The sequence below is a fragment of the Clavelina lepadiformis genome, chromosome 1, assembly GCF_947623445.1.
Source record: "Clavelina lepadiformis chromosome 1, kaClaLepa1.1, whole genome shotgun sequence".
In the NCBI taxonomy this organism is placed as follows: domain Eukaryota; kingdom Metazoa; phylum Chordata; class Ascidiacea; order Aplousobranchia; family Clavelinidae; genus Clavelina; species Clavelina lepadiformis.
The window spans coordinates 1,623,011-1,644,604 of record NC_135240.1 but is presented as its reverse complement, the minus strand read 5'-3'; the positions used below and the strand labels follow the sequence as shown (position 1 = coordinate 1,644,604).

Below are 21,594 nucleotides of genomic sequence, written 5' to 3'. Positions count from 1 at the left end.
GTACACTGTGGAAGGCACCTGGACCGGACGGACATCTTTCCACGCCATTCACCACCCAGGAGCTCTCCAGTGCTATCAAGCAGCTGAAGAATGGGAAAGCACAAGGACCGGATAACATCCCCCCAGAGTTCCTCAAACAGTGTGGACCCAAATGTCAAACATGGCTCAACAACCTATTCTCATCCTGCCTCTGCCGCATGGCGATCCCGAAGATTTGGCGCAGGGCCAATGTTATTGCCTTGCTAAAGCCTAACAAACCCAAAGAAAACCTCAAGAGTTACCGTCCCATCTCCCTACTTTGTGTCCCCTACAAAGTCATGGAGAGGCTCCTGCTGGCCCGCCTTGACCCTGTCGTTGACCCACAGCTCCCACAACAACAGGCTGGATTCCGACGGGGAAGATCGACAGTCCAGCAGGTGCTAAAGCTCACCGACAACATCGAGGACTGCTTCGAGCGAAAACAGCAAGCGGGTGTTGTTTTGGTAGACCTCACTGCTGCCTATGACACCGTGTGGCAGCAAGGCCTAACCCTCAAACTCCTTCGGATGATCCCTGACCGACACCTAGTGCGTTTCATTACTAACATCTTGTCCAGCCGCAGTTTCACCCTCAAGACCAGTGATGGACAAAACAGCCGCCTCAGGCGGCTGAAAAATGGCGTACCCCAGGGCTCTACCTTGTCACCAATGCTTTTCAACATTTACATCAGCGACTTGCCACAAACAACTTCACACTAGTATGGCTACGCAGACGACCTGGCTCTTCTCTACGCCAACACAAACTGGAATAACGTGGAAGAGACCCTGACAAAGGACATGCAGAAAATCGCGGACTTTCTTGAAAAATGGAGACTAAAGTTGAGCCTAACAAAAACAACAACTACAGCGTTCCACCTCAACAACCGGGAGGCGAACCGCCAGTTAGCTATCCAACTGAACGGGACTGTACTGCCTAACAGCCAGCAACCACGGTACCTTGGAGTGACACTGGACCACCAGCTAACGTATAAACCACATATTACAGCCCTCCGAAGCAAGATATCGGCAAGAAACAACCTTCTAAGATGTCTGGTTGGATCCTCAAGGGTGCATGCACCTCCACCCTTCGTACAGCAGCGCTTGCGATTGTCCACATTGCTGCGGAGTACGCTGCTCCAGTCTGGTGTAGAAGTGTACATGCAAAGAAACTGGACACCACCTTAAATGAGACCCTCAGGATCATTACTGGCTGCCTCCGTCCCACTCCTGTTGCGTTTATGCCGGTGCTGGCAGGCATCGCTCCTTCCAAACATCGGAGAGCACAAGCAACTCACAAGATTGCATGCCAAGCCATGGATAGCATCAACCATCCCTTACACGCAACCCTGGGCGGCCAACCCCACGGTGGCCGTCAGCGGCTGGTTTCTCGCCGCCCCTTTAGCAGACATGCTACTGCACTTGTGGCCGCCGGCTTCAACATCAACACTGCATGGTGCGACGACTGGAAAGAAGTGTCCCGCCCCCCCCAGTTTAATGTGGAGCCCTCCACCACTACCCCTGCTGGCGCAGACCTTCCCCGAAAGGCCTGGACAACCCTGAACCGCCTCAGAACTGGAGTAGGTCGTTTTGGCGAATGCATGCACCGATGGGGCTTCAAAACATCACCATCATGCATTTGCGGTGCAGAATCACAAACAGCAGAACACATCCTCTTCGACTGCCGTGTCTTGCACCCACCCATGGGCCAAGACGACCTAAAGACCCCTGATGAGGAAGGGAAGAGATGGCTGCAATTGGTAGCCGAATATGCTTGAGCCGACCTCATACGAAAGAAGACCATCTCACAGTCTCTCGAATACCTATAAAACGTGGACACGTGGTGGAAACAACAGACCTAACTCCCCGGGACTCGACACTCGACAGTCCGATGTGGCTACATTGGTATGAAGCCAGCCTGTTGAAGCAAGACTGCCTTTCATTTTTCTCAGTGATCACCGCAACCACGCTTCAGTTATCACGGTTACGGATCATTGCACACGAGCATGGTTCAGATGTTAAATAAATAAATAAAAATGGTTTCTACCAGCATGACAAGGGTGTCATTCCGCGAGTTAAGCCAACGCGCAGTGCCTTGCTGTCCACCACAATATTTACAGTGCAAATTGCAAACGCGGACAACTCCCCGTTCAAGAAAGTAGCTTCACCACTAGCTGTCCGCAAACTGGTGACCCACCTTCTGCTGTGAAAATTTCAGACGACTGATGAACGGTAAATGAGGGGATCGTCCCCGCGGAAGCCCGCCCGGGTCGCCGTGTACAGGTTGTCGCCTGCGTAGAATATGCAAAGAAGATTATTCCTCGAAACAGCTTGAGATTTCGCTCAATTCTTAGCCTGAACTGATCGCGCTATTTTCATTGTTTTCGCAACAAACTCGCGCGAAATGTCGAGTTTTAATTGAATTTGCAAATCATAAATAAAACGGTGTTACGTTTCATCTTCAAATATATTCTACATATCGAACGAACCTGACACAAGGCTTGCTACGTCATAATCTGGGTCATATGGACAGCTCAGCTTTCCTCCAAACTCCTGATTCAAATATGACAAATTCCCGCCCTCTGTCAGCTGAAAGTTTGAGAATCATTTTTAAGTTTACAGTAAAAACCACCCGTTTGTTGAAAAACTTGCTGCATATCCAAAATATTGTGACATCACAATAATCCAAAAGTGTTACCTCATAATATCTACAAGTGGGACTGAAAGATTTTGTCGAGCAGACAATTACTCTTCGGTTGGGGAATTCCTCACCGTGGAACTGCTTGAAAATTTTGATGAAATTTTGGCATTTTTTGTTGGTCTGACCCTTTCTCTGGCACAACTGGATACTTGCGTCATCATACTTCCACGTCATTGCCTACAACGTTTATAAGAAAATATGCGCCTCAAAGTTCGCTACGTTATATCTAAGACATTTTCATCACGTGACAACTTGAGATTCTGAATTTGTTATTACGTCACTAAAGAAGTTTGAAAGAGAATCATGAAGTTTGTAATTAAATTTTTTTTTTTGAAAACATTATAAACGTGTTTGGCGCATGATGCTAAATATGTGCATTGTTTGTTCAAAAATGATGTTTATTTTGTCTTACTTCTTCTGAAATCATAAATTCATGTGGGTGTGAATAATGTGGGCAATCCATATTCTAGCCACACCGAAATCATTACAACACCAATCATGCTTAGCTGATTAAAGTTAAATGCGTCACCTGCTTGTAAGTGACTTCGCCGGTTCCGCTTGACTGATTCTTCAAATCCAGGACAAAAATATTATTCCTGCGCAGAAAATAAAAATTGAAATAAACACAAAACCGTTGCATGACGGTTAAAATTATTCAAGCATGACAACGAATGAGTTGTGATGTGATGCAATTCAGATGCAATCGCTACATTGAAATAGTTAATCTGTTGCTGTGCTTATGCGGTGTGCTGTGTGGTGGAAGGCCGGGCTTGAATTACAATTATTTGTTGATCTAAGGCATCGTTGACAAAAATAGCAGCTTCAACCACAATATTAAGGAATATTTTTTCAACGTAATAATTGCCAGTACAAACAGATATTTGGTTAAACTTAAACGACTGTTGTTGGCGCGCGACCATAGTGCGGCCAATTATCTGCAGATAAAAGAACCACATTCATCACTTCGGAGTGCTTCATACGAAGAGACCACTTGGTGTAGCATTGTTACCCCACAATAGACGCTTTCTTACGTGTAAAAAATTGTATTATTTTATGACCTACAAAGACAACAATGCGTCATAAACCTCTTGGACACAACAAACACATTCAGTTTTAGTGATATCTGGTCTTTGATGACCCAGGGCAGATGTATGTTGAAGGCAAACGCATAATCTTTGATATATTCCATCTTTAAACCTTTTGTTAGAAAACAAGGCTTCCTGCCACGCATTTGCAATGAATGAGCATGATATCTCCAGAGTTAATCTCCATCTAGGGATGAGGAAGTAGGCAATCATAGCATAAATGGCTTTTGAATTCCATCTAGCATTGTGTACAGATAGAAATTTATGCCATTTCGCCATATGCAATTCTGATATAATTTCGCATTATGTACATCATGCTTCGTCAACGATGAAGCCATACGGGAGATAAATTATAACGTACAGGGGAAATAAATCTTATCCCAAGATGGCGCGCTTGAGCATAATAGTCGGCAAAATCACCAGGTGCTCAACTTCTGGCTTTATCTCACTGGATTCACACGCGGTATCGTGACAGAATGGCTTATTCAACATTAAAATTCATGAAGGATTTCGCGTTTTTGACCACACCAGTATTATAATGGGAGATGAAAAACAAGCCTGGTTCTATCTGAGATCCGGCGTTTTATTCCTGACATCAAAATCCGGTTTTAAGTTCACATTCGTGAACTTTTATGCTTTTAATCCGTAATTAATATTTCCGATTAATTAATCACTTTAACTAAACAAATCCTGTCGAAAACAAGCTGCTGACGGTGAATTTCAAATGAAATAATAACAAAAATAATTTGCTCCAGGGACGGAAATATGCATTTTATTTTGTTTAACTAACACTTTGTCCTACCACAACTGTGTTTGTCATTGTCGGTTTAAGATATACGTTTTGCTGATTTTTATTTATGGTTAACAAAAAGGACTTTATGACAAATGGTAGATATTAATTTCTAAATAACCAAGTATAGCCTATAGGCCCTATAGTATAGGCCTATAATGCAGAGACAATGACACACTGTATTGTAACGAAAAGTGATGTTATTTATTTAATTTTACTTTTATCGTTGACGTCACTCGAAGGTGACGACATACAGTAAGTTGATGGCTCGATGCTTGACGACGACGCCTTACACATAAGATTAATCTGACGATCCTTGAAAAATAATGAAACAAACAATGTAGTACTGAAGTTGGAAGTTGGAACTAAACCAAAATAACTAATAAAGCAAGTGGAAACGGAATTAAAAAAGTCTTAATTAAATGGGCTCCGTTTACAGTGACAACAATCAAAGACGGGAAATTCAGCAATATATAATACCTTGACTCATTAGTATTGTCGACTTCAAGAACGCATGATATCTGCGCAAGCTCGATTACCGTTTGCAAATAAGCTTAGTTTGGATAAATGTCTTAAATGTCCTAGTGATTATGTGTCGGTGATTAAGTGTCACCAAACCGAACCATCCATACATTTGTCGATTCACGTATAAAACTGTGATGTAATTGTGAATGTTGCGAAACCATTTTGAAAATTTCTATATGAATCGTGCAACAGCAATCACAGAAAAGACCGTTTGAATGCCGGTTTTGACGTTTGGCTTGTTGTTTCGTGATTTGAATCTATAAAGTTACGTTTGGAAACCTTGCAATCAAATTATGAAAACAAAACATAAATTGCATACTTGCGATTCAATTTAACTCTTTGCTATTTTTGCGGCGTTGGCGTTCCATAGGAAACGTCTAAACGCGCCCCAAAACACTGCAATTGTTTCGAGTAGCAAAATTTTGAGTGGCTTCATAAACCGCGGTTCTTCACAGTAAATGCTTCCTTTTACACAACTTGATATGGTAAAGTCGATGAATTAAGCAGAAGCAAGCTACAACAATCGCATCGGCACGCAATTACTTGTCACTACGTTATTGTTGGGAGCCGTTCTTGCTAATAAAAACATTAACAATAAGTACAGCGTTACTTGGGCTTATATTTCGTTAAAAATAAGTCCACATTGCAATAAATAGCAAGCCAATACTCTGATTAGCAGAACTGCCAACAAACGCGGTTGTTGGTCATATTAAGCAAAGAATTGCATTTTCTTATCTGCATAGACCGAGACCAGACGCTGATGCGGCGAGCAACTGGGAATAAGGATCTGCAAAACAATGCAAGGCGGTTCAAAGTTTACATTCATAGTAGTGACACTTATACGACATATACAACTTATACGAGTGAAAAATTGCACGAAGTAACTATTACCAAATGTATCTCGCAACGTTGCAGGTATCAAATTGCACGAAATAAAAATTACCAAATGGAACTCGCAATGTATACGGCTATCAAATTGCCAATTAAGAATTCAAAAGCTCCCTGAAAGATTTATTTAATCTACGAACTATATGACTATAGGCCTACTACCTAAATTCTAAAGCCTTATCATGTCAACTTTAACTTAACACACATCTATCACCTTCTGGCAGTATCTTGCTGACCCTCGTTACCTAAAATTGTGTTAAGTCATGAGATAGATGTGGACGAAGATGAAAAAGGAATTACCTGTTTCTAATCAGATGATCTAGGACTCTAGGTTATGCCAAAAAGTTTCTTACTCGGTGACCAGGTACAACAAAGGCCAATTGAAAGAATTGCGCCAGTACCTGAAAGGTCGTAACGTTCGAGTCGGACTTCCTGAAAATGCGAAACACCGTGATCGCAGCACGTTCGGGAAAGAAGTTTGCCATCGAGTTCCTGTCAAGGTTGTTTGCAGAGTACAGAGCCAGGATCGAAAAGCACGGGGATGATATTGCAACTATGACAAAACTGCTAAAAAACGCAACACAAGCTGTTTTAGCCTGCCTGTAAAATAATCACAGACAGTGTCGGCAGTTTTCATTCGTTTGCCGTGGTAAATCGCAACCACTGTTATGGAACAACAACAAAGTACGTCTTGTACAAAATGACGAATAAAAAACACTTTGCAAACAGACCGTTTAGAAACATATTGGATGAATAATTATGTTAACTGCTGTTTAATATTCTAAAATCTAAAAGAACCTATATCCTTAAGATGCGTTAAAATGTTTATGTATTAGTGAAAAAAAGCAATGGAGTGTATTCCTTTATATGCATAGGCTTTGTGGTGCATTATTGTGTGAGATATGGCAACGAACTATGTGTATTTTATAGCAATTAAATGTCAATGTTTATCGAGATAGTATGTGTAAATAGGATTTATTCATGTAAATATTTTGTATTTCATGTAAATCATGTAAATTACAGTAATACTTAAACATTTTAACGCATCTAAAGAATATAGGTTCTTTTAGATTTTAGAATATTAAACAGCAGTTAATATAATTATTCATCCAATAGGTTTATAAACCTTTTTCTTATTCTCTAACGCTGCGTTCTCTAACAATGCAGGAGTTTTTTCTACTGCACAGTCCGTTTGTACTGTGTGTATTTACCAAAACTTACGATTGGGACGTTTTTCCGGCCGCGATCCATAGAATCAGCCATCTTCATTGCCTTGGGTTGATCAGCGTGAAGCTTGCCACGTAGGTGTCTCACGAGGCCATTCCAAGAAGTCAAGAACTTTTTGCAAAGTTTGCACTTGAAATCACCTTTCCCATTATTTTTTTTATCGTGCACGACTTTGCAGTGGCGCGATATGTTAGAATTCATGACACCACAGTATCTAGAACAATTACTAACACCATTATGTCATTATTCTCGGACATGTTTGGCTTTTGTTTTCTTTTACACATAGAAATCAAAAACAGCATTGAAAAGCTGAAGGTATTTTAAATTATCTTCCATTCATACTTGAAAGCTGGTCGAAATTATAGTAGAACTTACGGACACTTTTTCTTCTTATTTAATCCAGTATTAGAAGATCACGATTTTGTGATTTCCGACTGCGCTTGTCCATAATCCTTATTCTTGAACCCGTCAATTTGTTCTGTTGCTGGGTCACTTTTATCATCTCCCTGCTGTTATAAAAAGAAAATTTGCTGTTGTTAAATTTCATTTAAATTTAGATGGTTTAAGTGTCTATATACCTGTGGCATCGTAACGATGACAAAAAGTGCACAAACAAAGGTGCTGTAATAAGCAAAAGATCGGAGACCCACGTTTAAAGGCTTTATTTAACTAAAAAAAGGATAAAAATCTAAAAAGAATCAACAATTTTAACAGCCCCGTTTCACAACACTCTTTAATGTGATGCATAATTTAGGTCACCCTTAACTCATTCCTTCGTTATCCACCCTGGAAATGTTTTATTTTTCCCCGTTCCCGCCAGCATTGGCTCTTATGTGACAACCCCCAGGTACAGCAACTGTTTGTTGTTGCCGTCACTGCGCACGCCATACGTTTTATGAGTCGAACTGAACTCGATGTTATCGGCCAGTTAATTGCGCGAATTAGGTTGGTGAAATTACTCCATAAGTTTCAAGTTGCAAAGACTTAAAGAATTAAATCACTACGGACATAGGAAAACCGGATTGCCAGATGAGTACCTTCCATAACGCAAAACGCCTTCCAAAACCATAAAGAAGTTACAAGACAAAATCTGTCAACGTATTTAGTTTTACGGATTTCGATAAATTAATTATATTATCGGTCTATTCGAACTCGGCATTATTACGTAATAAGTGAACCCGGGTCTCCGTTATATTCATTCATTTGATCAATGATGAACATCACAACATCATATCGTGACTTGAAAGACTAAATCACTCCGGACATACATTACAATTGGCAATTAACCCGGAGAGTTAAACTTTTCACGAAATCATAATTATTTTTAAAGGTAAAGACGTGAAAACCAATACAAAGTGTAATTGTTGCGGCGTCAATGAAAGGATTGCCATTTGGCTACCATATGTAATCTTTTGCTATTTAGGGTTTATATTTGCCATAATTTCTGTTACCATTTGCTACATAGAGTTAACAGGTGGCTACTGAGTGTAGCAATTTGCTAAATAGGATTAGTATTTTGCTACCCATGGTAACCTTTGCTATTTCCAACTACCAATTGCCACAGAGTTAACAGAATTACAGAATAACATTTCAGTACTGTACTTCCAGATACCATTTGCTAGTCTTTTTGAATTGATCGAGAATTCGTGCAAATTTAACGGCAAAGTTTCGAACAAACTAGACGGGGTTGTAGAATGGGGTTTGTAGCCAACATTTATTTTCTTATTAAGAAATACTTTGATCAATGATGAACATCACATATCATCATTTCATCTATCAAGTCATTAGCTGTGAACGGAAAAGACAGAGCTATTCAAAACTGATGCAGCAAGAAAGCTTTGTTCTCATCCAAACGTTCGCAAAATTGTCGGAAAATACAAAGAATTGGCCTTAATTCAAATATTTTCCCACAGCGAGGTGGTAGAAAATATTAATATATGACTAAGAGAGTTTTAAGAAAAGTCACAAACACAGGATTTTTGGGTGTAATTTAGTTGCAGTTACGTTTGCACAATTACGTTAATCACAATCACATGTTCGTCTCCAGCAGAAACATTTGCTGCCGTTTTGTTTGATTGAAATTGATAGATAGAGCTCAAAGACATGTAGAGTATAATGTTTTTCCCTAATACGATAACACTTTTCATTCCGACGAAATGACTGGGCGTGACAAGTTTGGGACATATTCATTTCTTTCTTACATGATAATAGGTTCTATTACATGTCATTACGTCACATAGAGGTCGGGTTTACTTTAGAAAAATGCTTATTGTTGCGTGAAAGCTAAAACAACGACAAGTACCAAGTAAGAAATGCAAGTCTTGCGCAAACGCAGTTTGACCATCCAGGGCATCTGGCGATGGGCGCCATTGCCTAACTTTGTGCAGTTGAGACGAAAGTTTATTTGCAAATTTAATCGCGAATGTAAACAGGGAATGGTGAAGCCGAAGCTGCAACGCGTCGCTTTGGACTGCAGACCACGTCATAACATGTTGTCCGACATACCGCCATCTCTGTGGGAACCGTAGTCTGACAACAATTGGTGAAAACCTGGTCAACTGGCTATCCAACACCTGCCCTACAATATGATTTATTTTGCTCACTCTCTCAAGAAACCATCTACTCGACACGAAGAAGTAGATGAAAGAAAGGAGCAAAGTTGAGCGAAAAGTTGATTCATAATGGGGTACAGGAAAACGTACTGATGAAAAACGTTATCAACTTTAAGGTGGTGAGTTTAGAACTGAAGAAATTCGATCAATACCCTTGCTGATTTTGCCATTTGCTAAATAGGGTTAACAAATTGCTACTGATTGTAAACATTTGCTAAATAGGGTTAACATCATGTGCATGTGGCTACTCATTGTAACCATTTGCTAAAGAGGGTTAACATGTTACTACTCATGGTAACCTTTTGCTATTTTACAAATGGCTACTGACTTTAAACGTTTGCTAAATAGGGTTAACAAATGGCTACTGCCTTTAACCATTAGCTAAATAGAGTTAACAACTTGCTACTGAGTGAAACCATTTTCTAAATAGGGTTAACATGTGGCTACTCATGGTAACCTTTTCCTATTTTACAAATGGCTACTGACTATAACCGCATGCTAAATAGGGTTAACAAATGGCCACTGACTTTAAACATTTGCTAAATAGAGTTAACAAATTCCTACTGAGTGAAATCATTTGCTAAATAGGGTTAAAATGACTAATGTGTGTAACCATTTGCTAAATAGGGTTAGCAATTGGCTGCTGATTGTAACCATTTGCTAAATAGTTTTAACAAATGCCTACTGAGTGCAACCATTTTATAAATGAGGTTAGGGTTAGTTATAATTAGCACGGGTACAAACGTAAATTTTGTAAGTTATCATTCGTAGGGGTACAAAGTGACAAATATGCACGAAGTTACTGTTACCAAATGTATCTCGCAATGTATACGGGTATCAAATTTCACGAAGTAAAAATTACCAAATGTATCTCGCAACGTATACGGATATCAAATTGCACGAAGTAAAAATTACCAAATGTATCTCGCAACGTATACGGGTATCAAATTGCACGAAGTAAAAATTACCAAATGTATCTCGCAACGTATACGGATATCAAATTGCACGAAGTAAAAATTACCAAATGTATCTCGCAACTTATACGAGTGAAAAATTGCACGAAGTAACTATTACCAAATGTATCTCGCAACGTTGCAGGTATCAAATTGCACAAAATAAAAATTACCAAATGTAACTCGCAATGTATACGGCTATCAAATTGCCAAAAAGTATGGTATCTGGAAAATGGTTATGCATTTTGTAAACATTTTCAGATTAACTTGCAAATCACTACTCCAAGTTAGAAATTAAACTGGGCAACTCGCAAAAGGCTATTTTATTGCACAGCGTTTAACTTTTGCAATTTTAATTTTTTGGATAGTAAAGAAACGTATTGCAATAATTTTGATTAAAAAAGTGTTTTAGTTAAAGAACCGCAAGATGAAGCCAGTTTAGTCTATTTTATGAATTTTGACTCATCTGCGTCAAGTGGTGAAAGCGTTTTATTGCAGTAAAATATTGTGTTTGCTGTTTCAAATTTGAGAAAATTAAGCCTTTTCTCAAACGCGTAAAAACGCTGTGTGTTACTGATTTTTGGCAGGCCCAACGTCGAATCGTGTAAGATTATAGTTAGCGCGCCAACTTAGGTCCGACGAAGTATTTTTGTTGCAATTTGATACCCGTATACATTGCAATTTGATACCCGTGCAAGTTGCAAGATACATTTGGTAATATTTACTTCGTGAAATTTTATACCCGTATATGTTTCTTTATACCTTTGGTAATTTTTTGCTTCGTGCAATTTGTCACCCGTATAAGTTGCGAGATACATTTGGTTACGTTAATCAAAATCACGTTAATCACAATCACGTGTTCGTATCCAGCAGACACATTTGCTGCCGTTTTGTTTGATTGAAATTGAGGTATGTTATTTTACCCGCTGAGATCTATATAACAACTTACTTCAGGTCAAGTTACCAAGTCTAAACCTATGGAATGAATTTGCGCGGTAATTCTCGTAAGAATTAGTGGTAACAACTTGAAGACTATCAAAATAAAAACGTATGTCCGAAGCCGTCTTACTTCAGAAGATCCCAATGTGGTGTGTTTTGATCCGGCTGGTCCATTCCCCGTGCCCACGACGATATCATCGACATAAATTTCTTCCTTTATATTTTTATCACTCTCCTGTTCCTCCTGCAGAAAAAGGATTAAACCGGTAAGTTTTATTTTTGCCAGTAAAATTGACATTGTCTTTATTATTTTATCGATAAATGCAACCAACACGATGTTTCCTCAAACGGAGGTCAGACTGCTTTTGGTCCTCTACTTTGCGATTCTTTCCCGCACAATTTTCTTCCCCTAGAAACAAATAGCAAATTATTTAATTCACGTAACTAGTTACATAAGTTCGCACTCATTTACACAAGCTAGTGTACAATACCTGATGTCACAAACTCAACCATCTCGATGTCAGTCATTTGGTTCATATTCAATGTCGTTAATTTGTTTACTGATATCACCTGTACAAATTAATTTATACATTTTCTTTGGCCACTTTTTAGCGATTTGGCAAACATTATACTGCACTGTACTGTACTGTACTGTACTCCAACTGTTTTTGAGCTCTATCTGATCAACGACTATGGCTAACTTGAACATAGTTAAAAAACTGTAAAACCTTCGGTCCAAGCCAAGTGTGTCCCTGTCTGGCAAACTTAACAGCAGTACATGTAAATGTTCTTTCACTCTTCCAGCAAAAAGGGATGCGTTATTTAGTCAGTTCCCATTTGACAATACCCTACACGAAATTAGAAAAAATTGACCTAATATTGGCAAATACAAAAGAAATGAGCGAAACGTAGCGTGATGTTAATTGACCGTGGGATAGAGAAGACGCTATGATCGAAAACGTTATAAATTACACCATGGTGAGTTTAGAACTGAAGAAACAAAGATCGGCGGCCTAGAAGGTTAATGATGCATACTTGCTGTATTGTCAAGAAAACGTTCCTCAATGAGCTTGATTGAGGCGCGAGTACCAAAATGCGCGTTATTACGTAAGAGTTCAAATACAGTGCGATGCGCGATATTACCTAAGAGTCAAATACGAGTTTCTCCGTTTTAAAAGTGCAACTGTTCCAGGTAATGCGACCGTGGCCAATCAAGCCTTCCCCGGTCAATATAACTGCAAAATTCGCATCTTTTTTGTGACTTCATTGTGGTCTGTCATGCGTGATGCCGCACAATGGAGTTGGCGACGTGTAACGACCTCACGACCTCAGCGCAGTTGGAAAGTAACAAGTCAATAGTTACCTTTATACGGTTTCCAGAATGGACGCGAAGCTACAGAATCAATGGAAACATCCGAATCGGCAACGGCTGCATTATGGGTCCGCGAAGGTTTCCCCAGGACAAGAGAATCTTACTCCACCAGTTAATAAACGAATTCGTGCTAAATTTCTTAAGTGGTCACCACCAGACGTCGCAATTTCTTACCCACTACAGCCACAAATACAACAAATTCAAGTGTCTAAACCACCTCATTACCCACGATCTAACGATAACAATGGAACAAAGAGTTCCGGACAAACAAATACTAATTTCACAATTCATAATTCACCAAACCAACGCGATTAATTTAACTAAACATGGCAACAACGAGCACCACACACAAACATTGGCCAGTTGCACAAATCATACAGCAAGTGGTAATTTATGACACAGTGATAATTTATCATATTCATCACCCACCTTTCAGAAACCAGTCCATCAACGCAGCAATTACCCTTGCGCAAAATCATTCGCGGGCAACAAAAAACTTTCGGCGATCTACGCTAGATTAACCCGGTTAGCCCCGTCGATAGCACCTACTTCCAAAAGAGACTGTCCCTTGTTAACTGTTTATGATCACGCCAATTGAATTCTTTTTTATGTAGATAGCGCTGCAGAAACTTCTCTTTCGTCGGCTAGTTTAGCTCACATATCAAACCGCAAACCGGAAATGTTTGTTTATGCTTCAGTTAAGTCATTGTATAAAATCACATTTATCATGAGTTTTATTTGATGAGTTCAATGGTTGTGAGAAATGAGAATAATGAGAACGATGGTTTGATTTATTGCTTTTGATTGAGTGAGGTCATACCCAGCTTTTGTTTCGTTAAAGCACTTGGACATTTCCAGTGAATTTAATTTCTCGAATTCGTTTCAAAGACCCTGACTCTCTGTGGGAAGCCTTTCCGCTTGACTAAATAGCTCTCAATGTGCCAAAGTTTATTAGGTTATAATTATAATTAATTATAATAGGCCTACCATTTGTCCTCTTTTAGGAGGAATTGACCTTTTTAGTTAATTATTTCGAGTTAGTTGTTTATACTTTCGACAAAACTTATAGGAGAGAAGTTGTATTTATTTCCAAAAAATTACTGTAGTTATGAAACATCCTGAATTGCCGATTTAAAAAGGGTTTTCTAACCACTTGCCCTACCAGCCCTACATACCTTTTTGAACGCTGACCACGCGTTTCTTCAATTCCGTACCAGCCCTTGGTGGTTTTACATGCGCGCAATCCGCGCATATTGACTTAATTTCGATGATTATCAAATCAAATGTATCTCGCAACTTATACGAGTGAAAAATTGCACGAAGTAACTATTACCAAATGTATTTCGCAACGTTGCAGGTATCAAATTGCACGAAATAAAAATTACCAAATGTAACACTGCAATAACTTACTGCAATTCGGTGAGGTTAATGAAATGCCTTGAAATAATCTCGGTTAGCTGATTGCCTGATAAGATCAAAGTCTGGAGTTGAGTCAATTCGTGAAAAGCTCCTTCGCTCAACTCCGCGATGTTGTTGTTGGAAAGATCCAGAACCTCAAGGTGACTCAGAGGAGCAAAAACGTCCTCATTAATCCGAGTCAGTGAGTTTCCACTTAAATTGAGGACCCGGAGATTCGCTAAGCCTGAGCAGAAAACAGCGGAAAAGTTGAATTTTGTAGAAACTTTTTGTTTGATCACAGAGCCCGACCTGACATCAACCAACCTGCGAACGCATCGTTGACCAAAGTCGCGATTTTGTTCCGGGATAAAACGACCTCACCAAGTCTCATGCATTTCTTGAACGTGTTCGCTTCGATGATTGCAAGGTCGTTGTTGTCCGCGTTAAAATTCCTCAGCTTCGAGTAATGGCCCATGGTTGCTGCGAAGTTATCGAAATATCATTGATAAGTTTTTCAAGATAAGTCACTGATGCTTTACAAGCTCCCTGTGTACAATCTATGTCGAGACAGATGTTTACATCGAAGAGTTTACAAACTTCATGGAGCAATGAACTTATCACATGAAGTAGTTAAGTTTGTTTGCTAAGATTCGAGAATTGTGCAATAGACTTGTCATGTGGTACAAGCCCACGCACATTAACGACGTATTAAACCACATATTGGAAGCCCCTGATGCGTAACAAAACTTTCTAACGAGGAAGGAAAATCAAAAACGGAAAAAAATATTTTCGCAAAGAATACTCCAGTTTCACTTGATGGGTTTTACCTGGGTCAATAGACATCAGACAACTGCTGTTGAAATGCATGATCTTTGCGCTGCTAGGTGGAGCCTGGGACTTGATGAACTTGCTCGTGTACTGGTCCATTGGATGGGGCACGGCGACCAGGTTGGAGTCGTCACACCACATGCTCATATCTCGCCAGTTCACAGAGCAACTAAAGAAGAAAAAATGGGTTGGTTTCCATCACAGCAACTAGATGTATTAATATTATGACATTTTATGACGAAACTATGGTCATTATTTTAGATGAGAGATGACGACCACAGTAAAGTGAGCCAATACAAACATCGCAGCTTCGTAGTATTCATTGTCGTCGTAACTTAGAAATGATTGATCAAGTTTAACTCAAGCAAATATAAATCAGCAGTTTATGATTCAAAGGTGTTTTGCAAAGCAATCCCGATGCTGATTGGTTGCAATAACCAGGATGATTTACGAACAAACAAACAACTTTTCTCACTATTTGTAACTTTTGCCCTCTGCGCATCTCACTGGAGCTTGGATGCTGAGTTGGACGAACCAGACTTCCAACACCACCGTGGCTAGCACGTGCTTTAGGATAACAATCTTGCAAATCACGTCACAGCGCATTCCTCCGAACCAGCCCTGTTCATAACTCGGTGCTGTAAAACTCTACACTTATTGTTCCAACTAGCCATTAAAAAACTAACATGATTCTACGTCATTGCCGTTAAAATGTGGTTGATAATGTGTAAAACACTAAACTTCCTTTCTTATCATTACACCGAATCAGGCAACCAGTTTTCTATCTTTCTGTTCTTTGTATATCCTGTTTCAGAGCTGAGCATAGCAGGGCATTAGACAAGTCACTTTCTGAGGCTTGCCAGCTAAGTTGGGTGCAATGCTGAAATGAAACCACGAAACTCGTAAACAACCTTACGCTTTTTTATTTGTTTCAATTGCCAGTATCTCTCTTGGGAAATTTGGAAAAGCACGCTTACATATTTTCTTCCCTCTATGTTTCGCATGAAAACATATTCCGGCGTTGTAATCTGTAGCCTGTAGGTAATCTCAAAGTGATGAGCCAGTTTTGAATAGGGTTAAAGTTTTGGTGATGTATACCAAGGCAGCTCATAAACAATAACAACTTAAAGTATTTTAACGTCTCACACTGTAACCAAAACTTAATCAAAAAACCTTAAAATCATATGCTGCTAACATGTGTCTTAATTCAATTCGTTGATTACTGTATAAGCATTGGTAGCTTATATAGTTAATGAATAACGTTATTATCATTCGGGTGATTTCTTGATTTATCGCTTTTATAAAACCAAAATATGCGGCACACTTTTTTCGTAAAAAGACCTAAAAAAAAAAGTAATAAATTTTTTTCTTGTGGATATTCAATAAAACGTTGCTGAAAATTGTTGCCAAATAAAGGAATTAACATGCAAACCCGGGTATAGCCATGTTTGAAGAGGCGCAAAATTTCATTCAATTGTCTAAGACCAAAAGCATGACATGCGTTACTATCATATAGCTGTTGTACATGTCTTTGTTTTTTCAGCACTATTTAGTGTATAGTTTGTGTAATGTACAATAGATATAATTCAGGACATATAGCAATGAAAACCCATTAACTAAAATACGGTACAATGGAGCAAACTCAGCAAAGTACCGCTAAAAGTAAATGACGCGAAGCGAGTTTGAGCTTACAATTAAAATGTTTGCATCTGCACAAGCCAAAGCTTTTTTTATGAATGTAGGCCGGCCGCATTTTTGCTTTTTTTAGTTTGGCCGTAAGTTTAGGACGTTAACATAATATGCAAAACCTAATAAAACTCAGGAAAACATACAATAAAACAGAAAATTAAAGATCACCGAAATATGACCAGATCAAATTCCGCTCTGAGTTTTTCATACTTTAAAATGATCTGTCAGGATCGTCATTCCGTGACCATCAAATGAATCTTACGGTTGCCACTTGAACATAAAACTAATGGTGAGGCAAAACAGACACAGCAAGCGATCAGATAAAACCTCAAGCAACCTGCTGGGCCATTCCCGATTCAATCGCCTAATATTTCAACCAGAACCCAATTTAGCCAGTATCATTTCATCATCCACTTATGAAATATCGCTGCTGTAGCGTTTCGTTGACAAATAGTAATGGAATCTTTGTACTTGAAATGAAACTTTGTATCGTGAATAAAAAGTTTACACGGCAAAAACATAACTTTGCCTGTACAACGGGTCATACTCATGTCAATCAAGAAACGTGATACCGAAAAAATAAATAATAGTCTCGCGCTGAGAAATCATCAAGGAAAAGTATGGTCATATTTCTCTTCTCGCCCAGTGTTGTGAGCACAAGTTTCACGCTGGTCTTCAGGGAAATAAAATTCTTTTCAACATACCAATACGTCATTTTAATAAATAGATTTTGAGTTCGTTTTTGTTTTCAACACATCCTGTTACACTAAAGAATTCAAAAAATGCTTAATAACGTAAGATTTTTCCGTAATCTGTTTGCATTGTACAGTAAAACCTGTATGCAATATTGCACCTATGATGACGGCGCATGATGTGCCATACACATTGATTTAAAGCATATTTCCTGTCTTTGCAAATCTGCTCAAAGAAGCTAAAGCATTGTGTGTCAAATGACAACCTGCTTCCTGTTTATCGTATTAGTTCGTGATTCAATATTGCGCAGTCACTTGCAATATTTAATCCTAATTCACCCCCCCATCTTTACATGTATAGTTTTATTAAGGTCATTGCTAATTCCCAACCAAAATTACACTTGAGCATTTTACATATTACACTTGAGCAATGGCATTGCTGAAGTGTACGGCTAAACTTATGTTTAATCATGACTAGCGTACAGGTGAGTGACATAGTGAAAAACTAGGCCATCTCTTATCAACACAATAACACCGGCTTACCAGCAGTAATATATAACTGGTAATTTCAATCCAGCAAAATCGCATACCATTACTTTCTGCGAAATGCGTCAAAATCGGCAACGAAAAGCCCAATAGAACGCATATGAAGTTAACAACGCTACAAGATCATTATGAACAAATACATATACCAAAAATTTGCACGGTTATTATTAACATTTGCACTAATTTATGATTGAAACCAACGGTAAGTATTCCAAGCTAACAGGAAATCTTATTTAGCCCACTTTTCAAGTTAATAAACAAAAGTATGTTCAACCAACTAATGTTTTATTTTAACTAATTTCAGGTAACTTTTTCGAGCTCTACGGTGTGATTTTAATAAAATAAACTAGCAATTTAACTTTCACTTCTTTCTTCTCTTCCAAGCGGTACTGGCAATGGCACAAAATTGTGGTTGTTCTCTAACTGTCATCGAGTTAATTGTGCGTGAATGATTGAACGAAAACGACAAGCTTCTTTGCGCTCACGATAGCAGAAGAGAGCAAAATTATGAAGAACATCTCCATAATTAGACAATATCTCAAAAACTACAAAATCAAACTTTATAAAACAAACATGGAAAGATAGCTGAACAATTTTTAGGAAAAGTCACCAAATTTCAAGTTTCTACAACAAACGATGCAACTGTACGCTACGTTTTGCTGTGACTGTGTGCGGGGTAGGCCAAGCCTAGTTAAAATAGGGTTAAGCAGTTATGATGAATAGCATCGTTGGGTCATTTTGACCCCTGTTATGCATTCTAGGGTTAAAGTGAAGTAATTCATATGAATGTAAAAAATTAGCATGTCATTTTTCAGAAAACCGATTTTTAAGCCGTAAAATGTTGGCTAAATGTTGTCACTTCTTTACTACATACTACTGTAGACACCACAAATTATTTTACAGCTTAATATACAGTGTCTAGAATAGACTAAGGTTAAGCAATATATTATGAATATTATTTTTATTGATAGCATGCTGCTTGTCAAGAACCTATATTGTACATATTTTGTGGTTAAATTTGCTCGATTATTTAGAAGAGTTTGACTTCTGGAAAGTAGCTTTTTTAATTACAGAAATTTTTTGAGATTAGGATTTTTTTTAATATCACTGATTAAAGTTATTACGTATGATTTTGGATGTTTGGTGTTACTACCTCTTATGTTATATAGGCCTATCATATTTTCATCGCCTAAAAAGAGGATAATTTCTCCATCTAGTACAGTACAATGCAAATAGAGTTTTACGTTTAAAGAATTTATAACATGTTTTTGGATTACTATACGCATATGCACAAGTAATGCATTCAGGCTCAAAATCATTGCGTCCTTTTCTGAAACAACGATACTTTTGCCACAGTTCATCAGAAAAAACAGTATATTTCTTTGGCGTTATTGCTTAGCTTTATTTAGCTTTTATGGTTCTATAAATCAAAACAATGATAACAAAAATGGTTAGATTTCAATCTGTCGCCGAAATGTCACTTGACTTAGGCCTCATGCCAAAAATTCACCAGCGACAATTGGTCGTGGTCAACTGGCCGGCGACACAAATCAAACGCTACGCATTTTATTTTTTATGCATATTAGCATTTATTTATTAATCGTTTATTCAAATTGTATGATTACAGTAATAATATGAATTAAGCTCAGTTGGTTCGAGGTAAATTTACGTCACGCAGCAATTTTAAAACTCATGTAACAACGTTATTAATCATCATTAAATTAAACAATGGTGAAGTGGTTTCAGCAATGTTTATTGTGTGTGTGGCAGGTGTGGGTTAGTTCACGTCAAACTGGTGTGTAATTTCATTTCAGATGATTTCGTGTGTAAAATGTGTGTGTAATTTCAGTCTTAGTATAAAACCTTTGTTACTTTGCATTGATTGTAGGTATACAGCGTTTTGCATTGAACATAATCACAATAAATGAATTGTACATATTAACATATACATGTACAACATTATTTTGATGTAGTTTTTATCAGCAGTAAAAATTTCTGTACTTAATACTGGGTAAAAATGTTGCAAGCTGATGAAAAAGATGTTTGTGTTGCAAATGAGGTAAGTCAAAAGTCCAGTAGTAAATCCAGTAATGAATCACCTTAATGAAGAAGTGAATTTTTTAATTTTTTTTTGTAATATTCATTGTTTAGTGTAGTTTTGCTTTAGTTTTCTATTTTGATATATTAGTATCATCATCTTTACAGCTGCCAAGCAAAACCCTTATTCATTCTGACATTACAAATGGAAACTCTGCCGGATTCATAATCCGAAAACGGAAACTTAGTGATACAGAAGAAATGGATGAAAAGATATCCAGGTAGGAGGATATGCTTACTGATGACATATCTGAAAAAAAGCCAAAAACGCTCATAGAAAGTAATTTGCCAAGTTGCATAAATTATGACATTCAGAATAGCAATAAATTGAATGCTGTGCAAGATAGAAAAGAATGCAGTTCACCAGCAACCAACCTGAGTCTTGAAACGAATTCAACAGTTACAGATGAAGTCAAACTCACCCAAAGTAAAATTCCTGAAACCTCTGCCACATTAAGTAACACAAAGAAACTAACTGATTCAATTGCTGGAAATTGCGAAAAGAGTGCTGCTAAAAGCTTCAAAGGTGCTGATAAGATAGAAGCGAAAGAAAACTTTAAAGTGACAACTTTAAAGTATGATAGCGCAGTTTAGTGTTTGACTTTTTTAAATAGAAAAAAATTTTCGTTCCTGCTGCTCAGTGGCGTTTTTGCGGAGACAGCTATTGCACGGATAGACCATGTGTTGGAAAAAAGAACATACGGTTATCGAAAAATCTTTGAAATCAATTTTGTATTAGTGTGTTTTTTTAAATATACAAACATGAAAAAATATTTCCATTCAAACAGTAAAATGTATTGTAAATTTCCGTACAATGTCTTATTTTGGCTTAGGTGACCATCATTTCATTTATGTATGCAACGAATTGAACATACTCTTAGCCACGTTAACTAAAATTACACGAAATAATAGATTTAATAAACACTTACACTTAAGAAATATTTTACGCATTTCTTAATCAGTTAATTTTAACTCTGCTCCTTATCCTGACAACAATTGGCAGAGTTAAAAACTCGTTAAAATCCCTATAAAATAGAAGCTGAATAATGTGAGGAACAGAGGTATAGAAACAGAAACACAGGGGCTTCAATACTCTGAGGGCAAGGTGACATAAAATAATATTTTTTCTCGACTTTTAGTATGTTTTGCTGAGACCCTTAAAACAACACTCACAATTCAGTGCGGTATCATTGCCTATATGCATTTATTTTCATAAAAACGCGAAACAACAGTATCAT

General features: G+C 38.1%; 1 protein-coding gene across 1 annotated transcript; it reads right to left on the bottom strand.

Annotated features, from left to right (window-relative positions):
- Nucleotides 1-2,228: 2,228 nt before the first annotated feature.
- LOC143451388 (semaphorin-1A-like) lies at nt 2,229-3,904 on the bottom strand. The gene is made up of 5 exons (XM_076951931.1): nt 3,801-3,904; nt 3,245-3,311; nt 2,713-2,892; nt 2,504-2,603; nt 2,229-2,305 (listed from the first exon to the last, which is right to left on the bottom strand). The coding sequence occupies exons 1-5, from the start codon at nt 3,902-3,904 to the stop codon at nt 2,229-2,231; spliced, it is 528 nt and encodes a 175-aa protein (XP_076808046.1).
- Nucleotides 3,905-21,594: the final 17,690 nt, after the last annotated feature.